This window comes from Eulemur rufifrons, chromosome 27 (assembly GCF_041146395.1).
Source record: "Eulemur rufifrons isolate Redbay chromosome 27, OSU_ERuf_1, whole genome shotgun sequence".
Lineage (NCBI taxonomy): Eukaryota > Metazoa > Chordata > Mammalia > Primates > Lemuridae > Eulemur > Eulemur rufifrons.
Genome location: NC_091009.1, coordinates 20,990,553 through 21,009,028, shown reverse-complemented (window position 1 = coordinate 21,009,028; position 18,476 = coordinate 20,990,553). Strand labels below are relative to the sequence as shown.

General features: G+C 37.7%; 1 protein-coding gene across 1 annotated transcript in view; it reads right to left on the bottom strand.

Moving 5' to 3' along the window:
- Window positions 1-18,476, bottom strand: part of USH2A (usherin) — a 611,994-nt gene that overhangs the window by 219,402 nt on the left and 374,116 nt on the right. The window contains exons 38-39 of the mRNA XM_069459264.1: window positions 10,284-10,434; window positions 9,589-9,731 (exon numbers count right to left, since the gene is read on the bottom strand). Coding sequence (XP_069315365.1) covers window positions 9,589-9,731; window positions 10,284-10,434 — 294 coding nt within the window. The remainder of the gene's footprint in view (window positions 1-9,588; window positions 9,732-10,283; window positions 10,435-18,476) is intronic.

The following is an 18,476-nucleotide window of genomic DNA, read 5'->3' as shown; positions in this document are numbered from 1 at the left end:
GAACATTAGATTTTATTGAAAATCTTTAAGAAAAAGATATACTTGGATTTAGTAATTGTTTAAAATAGCATTGATTATGTGCGTGTGTATATGCAATTCAGCGTTACACCAAAGGTTTAAATTTTAAATGCAACCACTGCTTCGCAAAGCCAGCGACTGCAGTAACAGCCGGCTACACGAGCACACTTTCACACAACAGGATCCACATATTTGTCACCAACTGGACTGATGGTAGAATCATAATTACTTTTGGAGGCAAAAGATGTCACAGTGCACCAACCCTGAAATCAAGCTATTTCTGACAATTTGGTAATGTATCCTATTTGAAGAGAGAAATCCTAAAACAAAACAAAACAAAAAACCCAGCAATCTTGGTACAGATCACATTTTCCGTTTTAGTCTGTTGTTAGCTTTCATTTTAAAGCTTTCTTAAAACCACTGTGACATTTCTTACTTTTGCTCTCCGGTATACAGTAGCAGTAGCAATTATTATATCAAAATGGGGATATAGCTCCTTTCTTATTTATACTTGTCATCTAGATTTGGCTATTTCCCAAAGAAGAGCAAGTGTAAGTCTTGTAAGATATCAATGTTGTTTTGAAATCTAAAAAAAAAAAAATAAAAAAAACCAAAAACAACTAAATCCCCTGAGATTGGGACTCATAAAATCAATGGTGGAGATTCAAGTCTTTAATGTCTAACCCTATCTCCCCCTCTTTCCCCAAAAGAGAATAACATACACTGAAAAATCAGAATATTTTCTATTAGGGTTTTCATCAGGGTCTTGCATAATTATTCCTCACATGTGAACTATCAAACTGTGAGCTTCTTCAGGGAAAAGAAACAACAACAATGCAGTTTGTTCTCTGTGATGAGCGCGATAAGCCTTTTATTCCTCCCGAATATGATGATAGTATTATAGGTGAAACATCCATGATAATGAGATGAACTTGCACTTCAAACCCCCACAGAACACAGCCTTTTCTTAAAGATGATCTCTTATCTTGGACAAGAAGAGATATTCAGTTTCAATTTCACGATTTTTTTTCCCCCCTTAAAAGCCGGCATACATTTTATTAGCTTCCCGCTCTGGCTGAATCGCCTCCCTGCTCTTGTTGCAGAAGGGTCCTCTAACTTGTGTGATTCTGGAGAGGCAGCTGAAAGCAGCTTAATTAGCTCCTTTGGCTAGGGAAGTGTTAAAACCTGACTCCTGGCACTCTTTCAATTTAGTGCTTTAAAATGATAAGCCGAATCCTCTAATTCTATATACAAATCAACTGGCCTGCTCCTTGCATGGTTGAAAGGGTCACCACAATTATGTAAAACATGAGTAATAACTATAATTGGGGTAGTTTGCTAATACAATAAAAAGCTCTGAACATGAGAAAAGTTATGCTCACAGCAGTAGCTATCACTTTCTAAAGTAAGAATTCATGGATGAAATGACATGAAAAAGATGGTTATAAAATTTTAATGGAATGATAAAAGGCAAAAGTCAGCCTCTCAGCTGAATTCTTAAAATCCCTATATATCACAATCAGCTCCTTAACTGTAAAATCAATGTGGAGTATAACATGTTGTCAATGCGGCTGTCACTGGAGGGGAGACCGGGAGGATGACAGGCACACAGCTCAGCTGGCCGGTGATGAAAATACAACCGTACAGCCCTCTCCGTGGGTGTAATTGTTTAGAGAACTCCCTCCTGGAGCCGGGAACAGGAGCATCCCTTCTGTTCAGATCACAGATTCATATTTCAAACCATTTCATTACAGCATTAATAACGGAAAGTAGTTTCATTTTGGCAAATGAAATTATCTTTTATGGGAAACTATTTTGCTCATCAGCTTCAAAAGTTCAGCCCCAGCCTAAAAGAGAGTAATAAAATTGTTCGCAGAGGGGTCTGCTTATTTAGTTTTATACTCTGGGTTGTGTATTGGGAAGTGTGTGTGCGTGTGTGTGTGCGTGTGTGTATGTGTGTGTGTATGTGTATGAATAAACAGTTTGAATGACTCACAACTTGAGTGTGTATAGAACTTTGCGTGGTTTTCAGGGACCTTCTACATTTTTTTTTTTTTTTTTTTTTTTTTTGCTGTTACAGTTGCCCATGATTGACCAATTAATTTTCTTGTTATGCTCTCATTGTTGCCCTGGAGCAGCTTTTTTTTACCATTTTAATTAAAAACTCACTTAGTTTAAAAGCTCTTTTTGGTAACGTTAACTCCACAAATGGATATCCCCTGAATTTACCCATGAATTAAAAATCAAGGGGGCAAATATATGGATGTATAATTATATAAAGCAATATATTGTATGCTAATTTTTATATTTTTATATAGCCTTTTGATATTCATTACTGACATGTTAGCAGAAGAATAGAATGATGGATCCTATCTTCTCTTTAATCATGAATTCTTTTATCAATTTATTATTTATACCCCAACTACTTCCCAAAAGAATTTCTGACAGCTCATAATAAAAGACCCAGATGTAGAGGACCAATCAAGTAAAGAAAAAGAAATATTAGCCTTGTGATAATGAAGAGGGTACAACAATGGTATTTCAAAACAAATGTTAAGAATGGGCACTGCAGGTTTGCACAAAAATGAACTTTCAGCTTCCTGACAACTGCTGAAAAAGGAAATGGGCTGAGTAACATAGGCACTGTTTTATGTAATGGAAGGAACATCTGAAGGCTGGAAGGTTGTTGGAATTGGAAGGGTACTATTTGAGAGTCCCCAAGTAGGAGAACCAATATTCAGGGACTATGTTTTTCTCCATTTCTCCTGAGATCGAGACAATAGGGAATAGGTTAGGAAGAGTGTTTTGACTTCTAGAACCAGGGCATATTGTGAGGTGAATGGCAACAGATTCTTCCTTGAAAGTTTGGGGCAGAAAATAAAATGTGTTGATGGGAGAATTCATGAAGGCAGAAAAAGGTGCTAAAAAATCTAAAAGTCATCACATTCACCCCTTATACGTACACAAAACTTTATCTGAATTTTTCCAAATGTAGCTGATCAACTCTGTTGATAAGCAGAGTTTATAAAACAGGTCCCTGCCTGAACTCTTTCATATCCTGAGCAGACTTTCCTCTCCTTTGTACTTATTTCATCAACATTGGAAAATCAGGGTTTCAGGGATGTTTTCAAAACAAGTAAGAAAATATGATCAAAAGAATATATGTATCTTTTTAGCATTACACCTCAATGTTCTTTTATTGGCAGGTGCTGTTTAAAATGCTATAGAAAATTATTATGGTATACATGCACCTTTTTTGTTAATAGTCAGCTGTTTTCAGGTACTTAAAGTCTCCAAGAACTTAAGATTTGAGACACTTAAAACTATGAACAAGCTCATACCATGCCATTAAATATCAATGTGTGGCAATTATCACTGGATCATCTTGCATGGTCCACTGAGATTTTTCAAATATTGACAATTTAATTTTCAAAGCTAAAAAACGGTAAGTTTTCTAAAATGTTTAGTGAATGGCCAGCAGGTAGCATCTCTAGATATGAGAGAACAGATATGCAGTTCCTATCAAAGTGACTTGTGCATAATAGGCACTCAATAAAACTGAAGCAATAATAAGGTAGCTGTGATAAAATTTTTTTTTTCATTTCTTAAACTAAACATAGGAAAACCTAGAAAAGGCTTGATTTCTTATTACTGTCACCTTCACTTTTGAGCTGAAAGATGTAAGAAATATAAAAATTACTAACACTTCAAATTTGGAAGAGCAGGGTGCTTTATGTCCCCAGAGGAAATTCAAGAGCTCAAGAAGGAAATTCAAGGAAAGGTGGGTAGAATTTTTCATTAATCAATCCATTTTTCAAGGGATTTTCTGTTGGTCACTTTTAGCTTGAATAAGTTCCTTTTGATCTGACAATATAAAAATAAAATACAAAAATAGCATAAATATCTGCTTTTGTTAATTCTGAAAGTTCAAGAATCTGGGAGAAAAATCTATGCAACAGAAAACAAAGTATGTCATGACAAACATGCAGAGCCAATTTGCTCTCAAAATCAGCAGATTGTATATGTTACTTTTGATCATAGGTCCTCTGTTATGTGTAAAACAGACACCTGCATCACTGTTGGAAATGATAAACATGTCAGCATTCAGAAATTAATATTTAAAGCAATTGGGAAAGATATTTGCAATGGAGAAAGCAAAATAACTCTGAAGCACTATGATACATGTAGTTCATATTACTTCATAAAATAAAATAAAAGCTATTCATATAAATATGGTCCATGCTCATTTAAAAATATTCCTATTACGTCTTGCGTAGAACTCTCTTATGGATCCAAGTTCAAACTTTAAATACTAAAATGGACTGATCATAAAAGTATGTTTGCCATGAGACATTAGTTTTAAAATTTCAATATTCTTAAGGACACACATGCACTTATTAAATGACTTGGAAAATCCTACTCTAGAATTATCTTGATCAATTTATTGAATTTCAGATCACATTTTTATTTCCCCTTCTGTTACATAGACTCAGAATGTTTTATTCTTATTATAGGTTGTGAGAATAAGAACAAACAAACATTTTTTCCCTTTTGGAATTTTCTTTCTATATATCCCACCTCTTCATTTTCAATAGCACATAGTTTGGGCTAGCAAAGGCCTTTCTAATTAGAACATTCCTTAACCTAGCCAGGGCAGCCAATGCTGAATCAAAGGGACAGCCAGCAGCCTGCCTCTGACCCAGGCAAAGAATAAGGATCACTTTTGGGATTTCCCTCTCTTCCATTTGCCTCTCATCCTCACTCTCCTTGTCGCATACTGTGAGGCTTGAACCACGGACAGACCACCCTGAAGTCCCTCTCCATGTCTCATGTGTTAGTGGACATCTATTATAGCAATTGCCTTTTTCACCTTCTCCTAGACCAATGGTGATGAAGTAAATTTGAAAATTAATATTAAAGTGGACTCTAAATATAAATCATTTCCTATCTGCTCTCCTGGTCTTCTCCTTTGGGCAGCTTTTCCTGACACCCCATGTTGGGGGACATGCCTTTCCTACAGGCTTGCTCTACACATTCTAACTATGGTTTTACTCTGTGTGCCTCCTGCCAGACATGGAACAATCTTAGTTCCTTTGCAAACGAGTAGGAGTATCTGAAAGATGAATGAAGGCTGTTAAGGGGAAAAGTAAAGTAGGACCCAGATACTAGGATAATTGTCCTCATTGCCCCAGCCTCTGTTCACGGTGCAATTACAAATGTGGAAAAAGTAACACAATCTAATGCAACAAGTAAATACAGCATGTTAGCGGTACAGTCATGTGCCACTTAACAACAGAAATATGTATGAAGAAATGCATCATTAGGCAATTTTGTTGTGCAAATATCATAAAGTATACTTACACAAACCTAGCTGATATAGCCTATTGGTCTTAAGCTACAAGTCTGTACAGCGTGTTACTGTACTGAATACTGTGGTTATAACACACTGGTAAGTATTTGTGTATCTAAATATATCTAAATGTAGAAAAGGTACAGTAAGAATATGCTATTATCTTATGGGACACTACTGCATATCTGATCTGTCATTGATCAAAACTTCTTTTTTTTTTTTTTTTTTTTTTTTTTTTGAGACAGAGTCTCGCTCTGTTGCCCTGGCTAGAGTGGGTGCCGTGGCGTCAGCCTAGCTCACAGCAACCTCAAACTCCTGGGCTTAAGCGATCCTACTGCCTCAGCCTCCCGAGTAGCTGGGACTACAGGCATGTGCCACCATGCCCGGCTAATTTTTTCTATATATATTTTAGTTGGCCAGATAATTTCTTTCTATTTTTAGTAGAGACGGGGTCTCGCTCTTGCTCAGGCTGGTCTCAAACTCCTGACCTTGAGCGATCCACCCGCCTCGGCCTCCCAGAGTGCTAGGATTACAGGCGTGAGCCACCGCGCCCGGCCTCAAAACTTCTTTATGTAGCACATAACTACTTAAAATCTCACTGTGTAAGTAATAAGATATATCTTTCTATCACACTCTGGTCAAAACTCATGAACAGTCAGGCTGCTAGCAAAATAATGAACACACAAAAAATTGTGTAAGTAAACTTACTGAATAAACTATTCAATTCCCACAGATTTTATCCAATAATGCCTCTTATATGAATGGTTAAAAATATAAATGTGGAATTTTAAACTATAAATTTTTAAAAATATACGACAATTAAATAGTTTAGTCTAGAGTAAATTCAGGTTTTGGGGTTTTTTTTTGGAGGTATAGAAGTGAATTTTAGACAACTGTTTCAATGTTATTAATTGATCCAATTGCTTGTGTATACCATGCATGTTTGTCATTAAGATGACTGAAATAATCAGATATTTCATAGTTCCATCCTCTTACTGGAAAATCTTCAGAAAAAGAGATTATCTGATTTTGTATTGGCCTAAGGAATTCACGTTTTTAAGGAAAAGTAGGTTATCTTCATACTTTACACAAGGTAGGATTTTAGTAGGCAAAAGAATATATCCACATTTAAGCTGAAATTTGAAAAAACTTGCCCTCCCTGCCAACTCAAATTTCTTCATGTATATACCATCCCGAAAAAAATTGCACACATACAAGGGACAGAGGAAACAATAATATAACCAGGACTGATGGTTATTTATGGTTTAAAGATATCAAAATTTTTAGCTCTTAGGCAAGTGTCTTCATTTTATTAATCACATGCTCCCAAGTCTAACTCAATCTTAATGCATTTTTGCAAGCTGCAGACTTGCCAGGTGCTGGGACTGCCAGCAGCACATTAAAAGAAATCATGTTGTTTGTATTTATCTGGTTGCAAATAGTCGAACGCTACACTGACCAAGTTGGCTGGAACAAACATCTTTTATTAACACACGTTTAACAGGATTTAAAATATTCATAGGAAATGTGCATTATTATTATTTGGCATCAGCACACTAGATTTTTAAAAATGCATGGAACTGGATATTGGTGGCACACCGATGTACATGACAAATTATTTGAAAAAAAAAAATCTATTAAAATTCCTTACATCCCTTTCCTCTGTTCATGAGAACTTCTCTTTGCACCCATGCACTTGCTTCTCTGGCTATAGCTCATTTCCTGCCTAGGTTTTTCTTTCTGGTTTCAGCTGTGTCACAGGCTTGATGAAAATCACTGTCTTGAAATATCACACTAAAAATATCGCCATTGGTGACCCATTTTGGCACAGGGAAGTTTTGAGGCTCTGGCTGATGCAGAAAGGTGCCTGTTGATGGTATGAAATTTAAATGTGGGCATGAGGTGACTTCTCTGTTTTATTCTGTAAGATGATATGTGAAATTTCCACATTGAAAATTGCACTTTGGTGAGCGGGAGGTGCTGGTCAGGATCAAGTATGAAGTGTGATTCTGGCATGGAGCTGTCAGCATGGGTGGTTTTATAAGCAATGCTTTGTAGCCTTGACAGAAAAACTGCTTGTGCCCAATGCCAATCAGTCAGTCTTTGTCAACTCAATTGCACAGCCTTTCAGAGATGGCATCCATCTCTGATGACATCCAAAATATAGAGGACACTGTCACTGCATCTCAGGGGTGAGTATGTACTAGGAGCATAAGCTGGAGGGGCAAATGGCCAGCTTGCTGCTCTCTGCTATCTGTATGACTTCACACTATACACGCAAAGCAGAGGAAGGAAGAGTTCACCCAGTTCAGGGAAAGGATTTACATAAAAATGGTGGCTGGGTTTTTTGAGTTGATACCTGCTATATAATCAAGCATTACAAGTTCTTACTTAAGGAAAATGATGGGCTAATACCACTCACTTCAAACCTAGGTCCTAAAAGTCACAAAGATAGCAGGGTCTCCTCTGTGCATGAGAATGCTAACCATATACAGTCTCCAAGACTTGTTTTCTAGTAAGAGGAGATGGCAGGTAAGTTTGCTCAACAAAGGATGCTGTGCAAATTGGTGTTTTGAAATGTTTGGGACTTTATTTATGTGCTACTTTCCTGCCTACAGATAAGAGGTCATGGCCTCCATTCGTTAAGAAATGTGGGCAGACTATCACTGAGGAAATTTGAGCATTTCTCTTTTTCTGGGGGAAAAGAAATTGTGGTGCCAAAGAAAAGAAAACTCTCTCCCCCTTATTTTAACCTTGCATTCTACTGAGCCATCACCTCTGCAGTGGGTTGAATAATTATTTTTCGTTAATCTTTATGGAGAATCATCAAGCATATTGCTGTATCTAAGAAGATTAAAAATCTGTCTTCAGTTGTTTTAAAAAAATATTTCTTCAAAAATCTATTTTGAGTGTGAGCTCTCCAGTTCATAAATCTGAATACAATTGATGACCATGGTGTCAGATTCCCCAGAGTGTCTGTAATGTTCCTCCTAAAAGGTGGTGCATTAATGCTTTCCGGGCCTTGGGTGCCGTTTATCGTACTGTGCTGATAATTTACTAAATGGTACCCCTGAGACCAAAAACACTGATGTGTCCTTGCCAAGTACCTAACTTGCTCCCAGGGAGTAATTCTGAATTGGGAGCAATGAATTAAGTATTATGTATTATTGCTCATAATGGTGTGTTTTTTAAATAAACTTTAAAGAAGGTAAATTATTCTGATTTTCCTTTGATGTCTTATCCTCACTAAAATGATACAATTAAAGGTATTATAGAGATAAAACAATCTAATATGCAACTGATACCGTTTCAAACACCATATCTGTGTATTATAATAATATGTGAGCTTTTGAAAGTCACTCAGGTTCTCGTTGGGTATAGAGCCAGAATGGCAATTGGCCAACAGCGCAACATCTCCTAAGAAGCCCATGATTAAAAGACTTGACAAGATTAACTCTAAAAGCCTCATTGTTCAAAGATACAGTGTCCTCATTCACTCTGTGTAGCTTGATTTAATTTCCAACTTTTCTGAAAAAAATCTATACTTTTATATATATGCTTTGGGAGGGGTGATTTGTATAAAACCAAATATTATAAGCATATATTTATTTCTCAGATGTAATCTAGCAATATATATATGTGCAGACATAACTTTTCATTAAAAACTAGACAATTCTCTTTGTTGCTTGAATATGAGTATCCCAATCTACCCTTTGTAATACATGCAGAATTACTGTTATCAGATTATACTTCTCTCTCCTGGAGGCTGTCTTTTAGGTACAAGTAAAAGTACCATAGAATCTGTTTCCAAGAACAAGTACATGAATGCTCTAAGCATTCTTACGAAGTAAGGCCCATATTTCATTTTCTTTTGCCTGCCAGAAATCCGCTAAAACAGAGAACATTTGGTCATAGAGCAGAAGATGACAACCTTTCCCTTACAGGGCACCCAGATGTACCCTGAAGGATAGAATGGGGCCATACCATAATTTATTGTGACTCACTTCTTCCTGTCTGTAGGGTTAACCCCTCAAGTCTACATTTTTCTTCTTTCTAGAGAGACTGATGACCCCAGCCCCCTCTCTTGCCCTGGAAAAGATTATTGTCACTACAGGACAAGAAGACAGGGAAAGCTCATTTCTTTGCTTTGGAGAAATTGAAGACATTTAAAACTCCCTAATGTAGAAGACATTTGGCTGTGTACTGTTCAGACCACTTACTGTCCTCTGCGGTCATGAACGGAATCCAAGAACTCTGTGCACTGCCAAATCCATTGGAGGCAACCAACCGAAACATATACTCCGTGTATGGTTGGAGATCTCCCACTTCATAGCTTAACGATGCAGAAGGATTGGAAAATAACCTACCATGGGAAAGAAAGGTGCATTAGGAAGTTTTAGAGATTCAAAGAAATAACAAACAAGTAAAATCTTACAGCAAAAATTTTCAGAGAATGCCAACATGCAATGTTGTGCTGTCAAATGATCTCTCTTTTAAAATAAATGGCCATTGGCTGAGAGTTTGTAATCTTGTGTTTACAGGAGAGGTAAATTCTAGCAGTATCGAGATCGATTGCCATGTAGATTTGAGGAATAGGGATGGTAATTTTCTAGCCACAGTTCAGACAACCTTTTGTTAGTTGCAGGTCTGTCCTTGCTTTGTGTAACACACGTGCTCATGAAAAGTTTAGTGTGAAGAAATCTTACTTTGAATGCCATGTAAATGAAAAATAGCTATTTTTGACAAAGCAAATAATTATCCTCTAGGTTGTTTGCATGCTTTTTGGAGTTTTTCTGATCTTTTATATAGGCTAACCTACATTTGTTACAAATAAGAATTGACCTCTTCTTTAAAAATTTTCTGTCTATGTTGTATCACCCAGTTGGTGGGAGGATGGACAAAGTGGAAAGCTCACTCTAGAAACCCATGGGTGGAGTGGCCAGGCCTCATCTGGAGTTGGTATCTGGGAGAGCCGGGGGCGTTATTGCGAGCTGGTGTAGACCAGACAACCTGAAGACTGGTTGGAGTGGCAGATGAAAGCCTGGGAGGCAGCACGCCATCTGGAGCTGTCGAAAAACACAGATGAATTAGAGCAGAGAAAACTGTGGAGAACATATGCTGGATGGAATCGAAATGCTCCATATACTGGAAAAACTGTTCCTCAGGATCAACAACAATGTTAAACATGGTCCATTTAATTTAACATTTTCATTCCTGAACTACTGTACCTTCCTTATTGTTCATTTCAACACAATGACATTAGCATTTCGGTCTTAAAAGCCGGCCCCCAAACAGCAAGACAAATGAATATGCGGCACATCCCCACCTGTACTTCTGTTTATCTAATCGAAAACATGGAGGGAATTTAGCGAAGCAAATATTAAAGTACCTTTTTAATTTAACTCTTTGCTCAACACACCAAGCGATGGTACATTGAAGCAGTCCAGGTCTCATCTTCTTCCCACCTGTGTCCCTCATTGCCACCTGCATCCCTCATCGCCACCTGCATCGCACCTCTATACGGGAACACAGTTGGCTTCTCTTTCTTTTCTTTTGAAGGAAGGGAAGTTTGCTAAAATCATATTTTTCTGTATTAAGTAAACATGAGTGGCTGAAAATAGCATATTCCAGCCTTATTGCTCACCTATGAAAATAGAAAAAACTAAGCTTTTTTTTTTTTTCATGTGTTTTATACAGTCAATTAGCCCTTCTCATATTGCCCCTGCCTTTATGACGTTATGTTGGAGGCTGGAGGATACGTGTTGGTTTTTCTAGTCTAGTTCAATCTCTGGCAAATCTGCCCTGAATTCAGCACAGATACAGTTTACCAGGGAAACTTATTTGAATGGCTCTAGGAGGCCTAACAGGAGTGAGTAAAACTAAAGCCTATTCTACTGAAAAAAAAAGAAAAGGACAAGGTGACTCTGGTTATTTAATTAATTTTTCTAATAGGTATAACTTGAATGGACCTATCATATCATCACCTGTTCCAAAGCTAGTCAAAAACTCAAAAGCAAGTTAAGCAAAATTCTGTGGCTTTAGGAAAATCACCTAATGACTCTGAGTCTGTATTTTCTGGTCTTTAACACATTGATTGCCACACTAGAAAAAAAAAATTTTCCTTGGGGCCCCAGTGTTTTATTATGAAAATATTTATAGAATAAAAACTTCAAAGATAAAACGATCCTTTCTAATTTAATGAAAAACTTATTTTTTGTTTTTCGTGTGCAAGTTATATGCAACTTGAAAAATAGTGCATGTGGCTCCCAAGGTGAAGAGATGTGAGTTACATATACTTCACCAGGCCCTGGGCTCAAAACTAGCATGAGTTAAGTACAACTCACAGGGAAGTTAATGTAGGAATAATATTTTCCCCTCATAGGATTGTTGTGGAGATCAGAGGTCTTCTGGTAATTATTAGTTGTTAACTATTATTATTATTACATTGGACTGATCTGAACTTCTTTTAATATAACTTAATTGCTGCTATAACATAATTTGTTAAGAACATTTTGAGTATTCTAATATAAGTTCCTAATGACCACGGACTACTAGAGGCCATTGGTGAAGAAGGGGAAGTGATCAAAATAATGAAAACAAATGAACTATCTAGATCCACTTTCAACCTTCTCTCACACCTAACCTTGTGTAGTGTGTGGGTTTTGTGTCCTCTCCAATTCAGAAGAACTTCCCTGTGTATAATGAGGCTAATGAAGGACTAGCGATAAGAATGGAAGAATTAGATTACATGTTTCATTAACCTGTTGTAAGAGTTTTGAATTCATCAATAATTCATTTATTTGTTCAACAAACATTTATTGAGGCTCCATTCTGCGTTAATCAGTGTTCTTCACATGCGGGGAGAATAGCACTGCGTAGACACTGCCCCTGCCCCTGCCCCTAAGTGGCTTATATTTAAGTGAAGGGAGTGGGCTATAAACAAGCAGATACTGTATATAAAATGATTCCAGATGGCCATAAGTGCTCTGGAGAAAAATAAAGCAGGGTGAGAGAGAAGGTGAAAAGAAATGTGCAATTTTAGTGATTAGGTAAACATTGGGATTAGAAAGGAAGATTACAGGCAGGACATGTAATTTGGTGACAGTTGAGCAGGGACCTCAATGGCATAAGGAAGTGGCCGTGAGGTCGTCTGGAGGAAGAGCAGTCCCGCCAGAGACAGCAGTACATGCAAAGGCAGCGAGGGAGGAAAAAGCTCTGGCTGTGTTTAAGGGTCAGTCGAAAGGCCAGTGTGGCTGACCCAGACGGGGCAAGAAGGAGAGGGAAAGGACAAGAGGTTGGAGGAAGAGGCAGGGTCCACTTCTTGCAGGGCCTTGAAAGTCACAGCAAAGTCTTTAGATTTCATTCTAAATGGGGCTGGAGCCATTGCACGGTTTAAAAAAGGAAATGCCACTATCTGATTCTAAAATTATAGAGAACATTCTGTGCTAATCAGGGCGGGGGGCAAGAGTGGAAACAGGGCAGTTGCCCATTGTAGTAATCCAGGCAGAAAACGACAGGAGCTTAGGTGTGGGTGACGGTAGTGGAGGTGGTGCGTACTGTGCTGCCCAGTTGAGTGTGGAGTGTGTTGCTAATAGATTATGAGGGAGACAAAGACAATGCTGGTGCTTTCAGCCCAAACACCCCAGCGAATGGTGATGTCATCACTAAGAGAAGCACTGAGGGGAGAAAAGGTTATGGAGGGGATTAAGGGTTCTGTTTTGTCCATGTGACATGTAAGAGGTATATAACACATCTTCAGTGGAGATAGCAAGGAAGAAGCTGCAGATATGAGGCTGGATAGGAATCGGGGGTCAATGTATACATGGTATTTAAAGGCTGAGGCTTGAAATAAACTACCGAGTGAGTGTAGACAAAGTGAGTTTAGAAAAGGTCTGAGAACCGAACCCTGGAATCCACCATCATTTTGAGGTCAGGAGCCGGCCTCTATTGCAAAGGAGACTGAGAAGGAGTGTTGAGTGAGGTTAGGAGAAAAACTAAGAGAACATGCATATGGAAGCCAAGTAAAGAAAGCGTATGTAAAAGGAAGGACTGTTCAACTTTGTCAAATGTGCTGAGAGTTTAAAGAAGAAGAAGGGAGTTAAACTTTGCACCTGGCCAGGTGGAGGTGTTTGGTGACCCTGTAAGGAGCAGATGGAGTGCAGGGGTAGGCGCAGTGGTCTGATCAGAGAAGGCAGAGAGGACAAGGCGAGGACAATGACTGCGTCAATATAGTGGGCTTAGACAACTCCTTTTAGGTCACTCATTCTAAAGGGGTGTAGAAAAAGAGGCAGCAGCTAGAGAAGATCATGGGATGAAAGGAAAGTTTTCCAAATACTGGGAGATGTTGCAGCACATATACATGCTTATTGGAAGGATCCAGTAGAAATTAGGGAAAATGATAATGCAGAAAAAATAATAATTGCCAGAGCGAAAGGCTTATGTGGGGAGAGAGAGGAAAGCCCGTGCACACGTGAATTAATTGAGAGCCGGAACGCTGGCTGTTGCAAAGCTGGGAGAGTCCTCCCATTGTGCAGAAGTGAATGCCGAGATGCAGATGCAGGGCAGTGAGTAGAATGGGCGACAGGAAAACAGAAAAGATCTCTTTTGATCATGCCCAGTTTCTCAATGAGCAAAATGAAAGCAAAGGCATCAGCTCAGTGCAACAGCATGAGAGTGAACCGAATGCTTGAAGAGAGAGGAAATGGTATGAAATCATTCTCTCAATTAGTCGAAGTGTGTCGTGACTAGGAAATGAAATAAGATCGCTATCCCTGGCCAACTACCCAATAACGTAACTCCAAATCTTTGGTTTGAAGGACCTTCATTGCTCAAGACTTTTTAATTGATACTTTTTCTGGAAATACAAATAGGTTTGACAATGATGATTCCTTATTTGATATATACTCTTTAATTAATTTATAATAAATGCATATACAAAAAGAAAACTGCAAAAACGTGGGTAAGAAGTACACTGCAAATTGCATATAAGGTATAATATATAAAACTGTGTCCCTCATTTGATTATTTTTTGTCTAATTTTTCTACATCAAGCAGTATAATGTCATTGACAATCCAAATTCTCAATGAAAACCAGTTTTAAGTGAACGTGAAAAAATCAGTTTTTAATATACACACAGAAATCCTTCCATGTGTTAAAAACTATACTACCGTACTATTAAGAAAGAACAGAGGGATACCCGAAAGTAGGCTTCATAATAATAATAAAGTAGCATAGATTCTCTTCTGAGTGATACCACAACAATACGCTCCGTTAAATTGGTGACACTTCGATTATATAAAATTGCAAAATATTTCCAAAAAGAGTGATCATCTTAAATTATTTATATATAAGCACTCTGTATGCTTTCAGTAACACTGAGTTCTGGAAACCTTCCTTTCCCCTCTGTTTAACCCCTTTTATCCTAGATCTACTCCTTAGAGGCTCCTTAGCACCAAAGCAATAACTGGGAGCCAGCCATAATTCCACCTCTGGCTTCTTAACAGAAGAGCCCTGTATCTATCAGCTTGATATATTGTCTCCAAGATGCTATGTTGCTCAAAAAAGCTTCTCTCAAGTTTAATATGACCCTCCCGGGGCAAACACTCCACAGACAACCTCCTGAATCAACACATCTTGTCCAGTAAATACTAATTCTACACGGCAACTGGATAAAACAGCGACTTCAATCTATAAATTCAAAGGGAGAGAGGATTTTTTCAAAATAAAATTTCAAATTTAACCTGCTTTTGAAGGCAAAATTAATACAAAACATTGTGTAATAAATTAAATCACAGATCGGACTACTCTAGATGGTATAATCTTTTGAATATAAGGTTTTATCAAACTTTTAAATGATGTACACTGTGGACTGTTCTCTATCTCAAAAAACAAATAAACAAAAACAAAACAAAAAAATTTACACATACTCTAAAACTTTGCTCCCTACAGATTAATAAAACGCTGAGGGTAAGCTTTAAAACGTAAAAACAGAGGCTTTTCCCCTCTGAAGCTGGTGACTCCAAGGCCACGGGGACAAGAAGAAGAAACTTTTAGGGGAGAAAATGCATTCATTGTGCTTCCCATATGTACCAATTTGTTTCTCAGGACATGCCACCAGTATGTTACTATTATGGTGTGGTTTTTGCCTGTATGTGTGTGCATTTCAAAATGGTGGAATAAAAGGGTTATAAGATCATCTGCTTTAATAGACAGATAAGACCTAACTCAAACAACTATAGCACAAGAAAGTGTACACAGCATGCTTGAGGCATAAGGGGTATGGGGGAGTCAGAAGTTAGAAACGCATTTGTGGGGTGCCCTGGGCCTTGCCTTTCAGAGGACCCTGGTTTGCAGAGGCACTGCCTTGGGGGCACTATCAGATTGTGCATCCCGGTTAATCATGCTCTCAGCCTCATGCCAGTGCCCAGGGCTCCCACCAACTCTCTTGTGCTTATTCCATTCAGACGTGATGCATCTTACTGGGTTCACCTGGAATCTGACTTCAGCCCACCCCAAACTACCCCTCACTTCAGAGTTTACATTTTGTCATCTTCATTTAGGTTTCTCTGTTAACATAGGAGAAACCATGACCTTTTATCTATATGCATCCTTCCTGTATCACTGAATAGCTTGGCATGTATTCAAAATCCTTGGATTTCACATTTTTTCCATCATTTTCTGAAATAGCTACACATCAGCAAGGATTTTAAACTCTAGTTTGCAGAACAGAAAATTAAAGTTCAGACACATATACTGAGTCATTGAGTCATGAACAAATTGAAAACAGAAGGCAAGACTCGATTTCCAGTCACTAAACCATATGTCATTTAAAAAGATATTAATTATGAGGAATATGCAGATGTGCTAACAAATGGACAGTCAACCTTGAGCACAAGGATACACAAACAGAGCAGCAATAAATAGGACCAAGCAGGTTCAAACAGATTTAGTGCTCACAAAACAGTCTCTCATGAGAGCTAACTTTTTGAAAGCATACTATGTGTCATGTTCTTTAACATAATTATGCCTAATCCTCAGAATTACATTCCAAAATTGTGGTGTTATCTCTTTGTAGCACAGATAAAGAGGCTGAAGCCCAGAGAAGTTAAATATTTTATCTCAAATCACAAAACTGGTTACTGGCAGAATGAGGATTCAAATGAGGACTGTTTAAGTTCAAAGACAGGGTGCTCTTAATTCTACATCACGGAACAGCCTGCTATAGGAAGTGATTTATAATATAGAATAAATATTAAAATATATTAAATAAGTATAAAGGCAACCCACTTACAACATTAAATAGATAGGTTTCAATAAACGTTGGATTTATTTTCTGTCCAAGTCGTCTTCTTAAACAGTACTTCCCTGTTCTTATTTCTTTATCACGGTGGGGACCATGTCTTTTTATCATTCCACAAGGAACCGCACATAGAACTACTGGTGTGAGTTTGCCAATTCTCAGGAGTTAGTGAACACCCACAGAAATGCAATGAAATGCAAAATGGAGAAGTCTTCAGGTTAGTAAGAGAAATATATTTTATGTATGTATTTATTTATCTATAGATCTACATAATAAGGACATCTGCTATTTCTTTTTTTATCGATACATAATAATTGTACATATTGTGGGTTATATGTGGGATTTTGACACATAAGTACAATGTATAATGATCAAATCAGGATAATTAGGATATCCATTATTCAAACATTTACCATTTCTTGGTGTTGGGAACATTTTGAATCTTCTTTTATAGCTATTTTGAAATGTGCAATAAATTGTTATTAACTACAGTCACCCTACTGTGCTGTCAAACACTAGAACGTATTTCTTCTATCCAACTGGATGTTGTATCCAGTAACCAACCTCTCTTCATTCCCCATCCACTTCGTAGCCTCTGCTAACTCTTGCTCTGCTCTCTGCCTTCATGAGATCTACTTTTCTCGCTCCCATACATGTCTCTGTGCCTGGCTTATTTTACTTAACATAATGTCCTCTAGTTCCATCCATCTTGCTACAAATGATAGAATTTTATTCTTTTTATGACTGAATAATATTCCATTGTGTATGTATAACACATTGAGAAATAGTGTATATACACATAATGAGTGCGATGAACACTGTCTAGCGGATGGACACGTTTGAAGCTCTGACTTGGGGAGGGTGGGGGGCAAGGGCAATATACGCAACCTAAACTTTTGTACCCCCACAATATACTGAAATAATAAAAAAAATTATGTTATCCATAGGTATGTCATGGGTTTGATCTTTGACTGTAGAATATTTGAAAATAAAACAACAGTGTCTTAAAATCAGAAGACAGATAGCTTAAAAGTCACTAACTTCATACTTCCACCAAATAAGGGATGCTTGCCTAAAACATTCCAGACAGGTGACCCTTAGACCTCTGCTTGTTCATTACCAGCGATAGGAAAATACCTGCTTCGCAAGTTGCTCCATCACATTATTGGATAGTTCTTGTTATTGGAAAGCGCTTTCTGATCTCAAAGTAAAAATTGTATCACTTCTACAAAATTTAGGGTAAATTTAATTTTTTGTCCATGCTGAGACCTTGTGAGAGTGAAATGGAATACTCTGAATAATTAACAGGAATTACCTGCACTACAACAGGCATAAACTGGGACTATCTTGGGCAACGAGTATATGAGTTGGTCATGCTAACAGCTCTGTATTCTTTAGGACCTTTCCACTAATCTCTGCAAACAAGCCTCTGCGACCAATCATGGGATAGAACTTCGGGTATTTTTAAACATTCATCCTCCTCTCCACTAAATTTCTTCATTTCAGGTTAAACATTTCTGCTCCCTCCAACTAATATTTACGTAAATGATTTCTCAACTGTTACCTGGCCTTGCTAACTGATTCGGATGTGTTCCAGTTTGGTAATGTCCTTTTAAAAATATGTCCTTTCTTTATACTTAAACTAATCACTGCTTGTGCATTTTGACCAGAGCATGACACGGAGACACTGACTTCCCTTTGCCGCTGAAATCTTACTGGGGATCTTAATTTGGGCCTGCTTAATGTTGGAGTTCATCAAGTTCATTTAGATTGGTTATGTAGCTGATTCAAAATTGTCATTTGGGTAG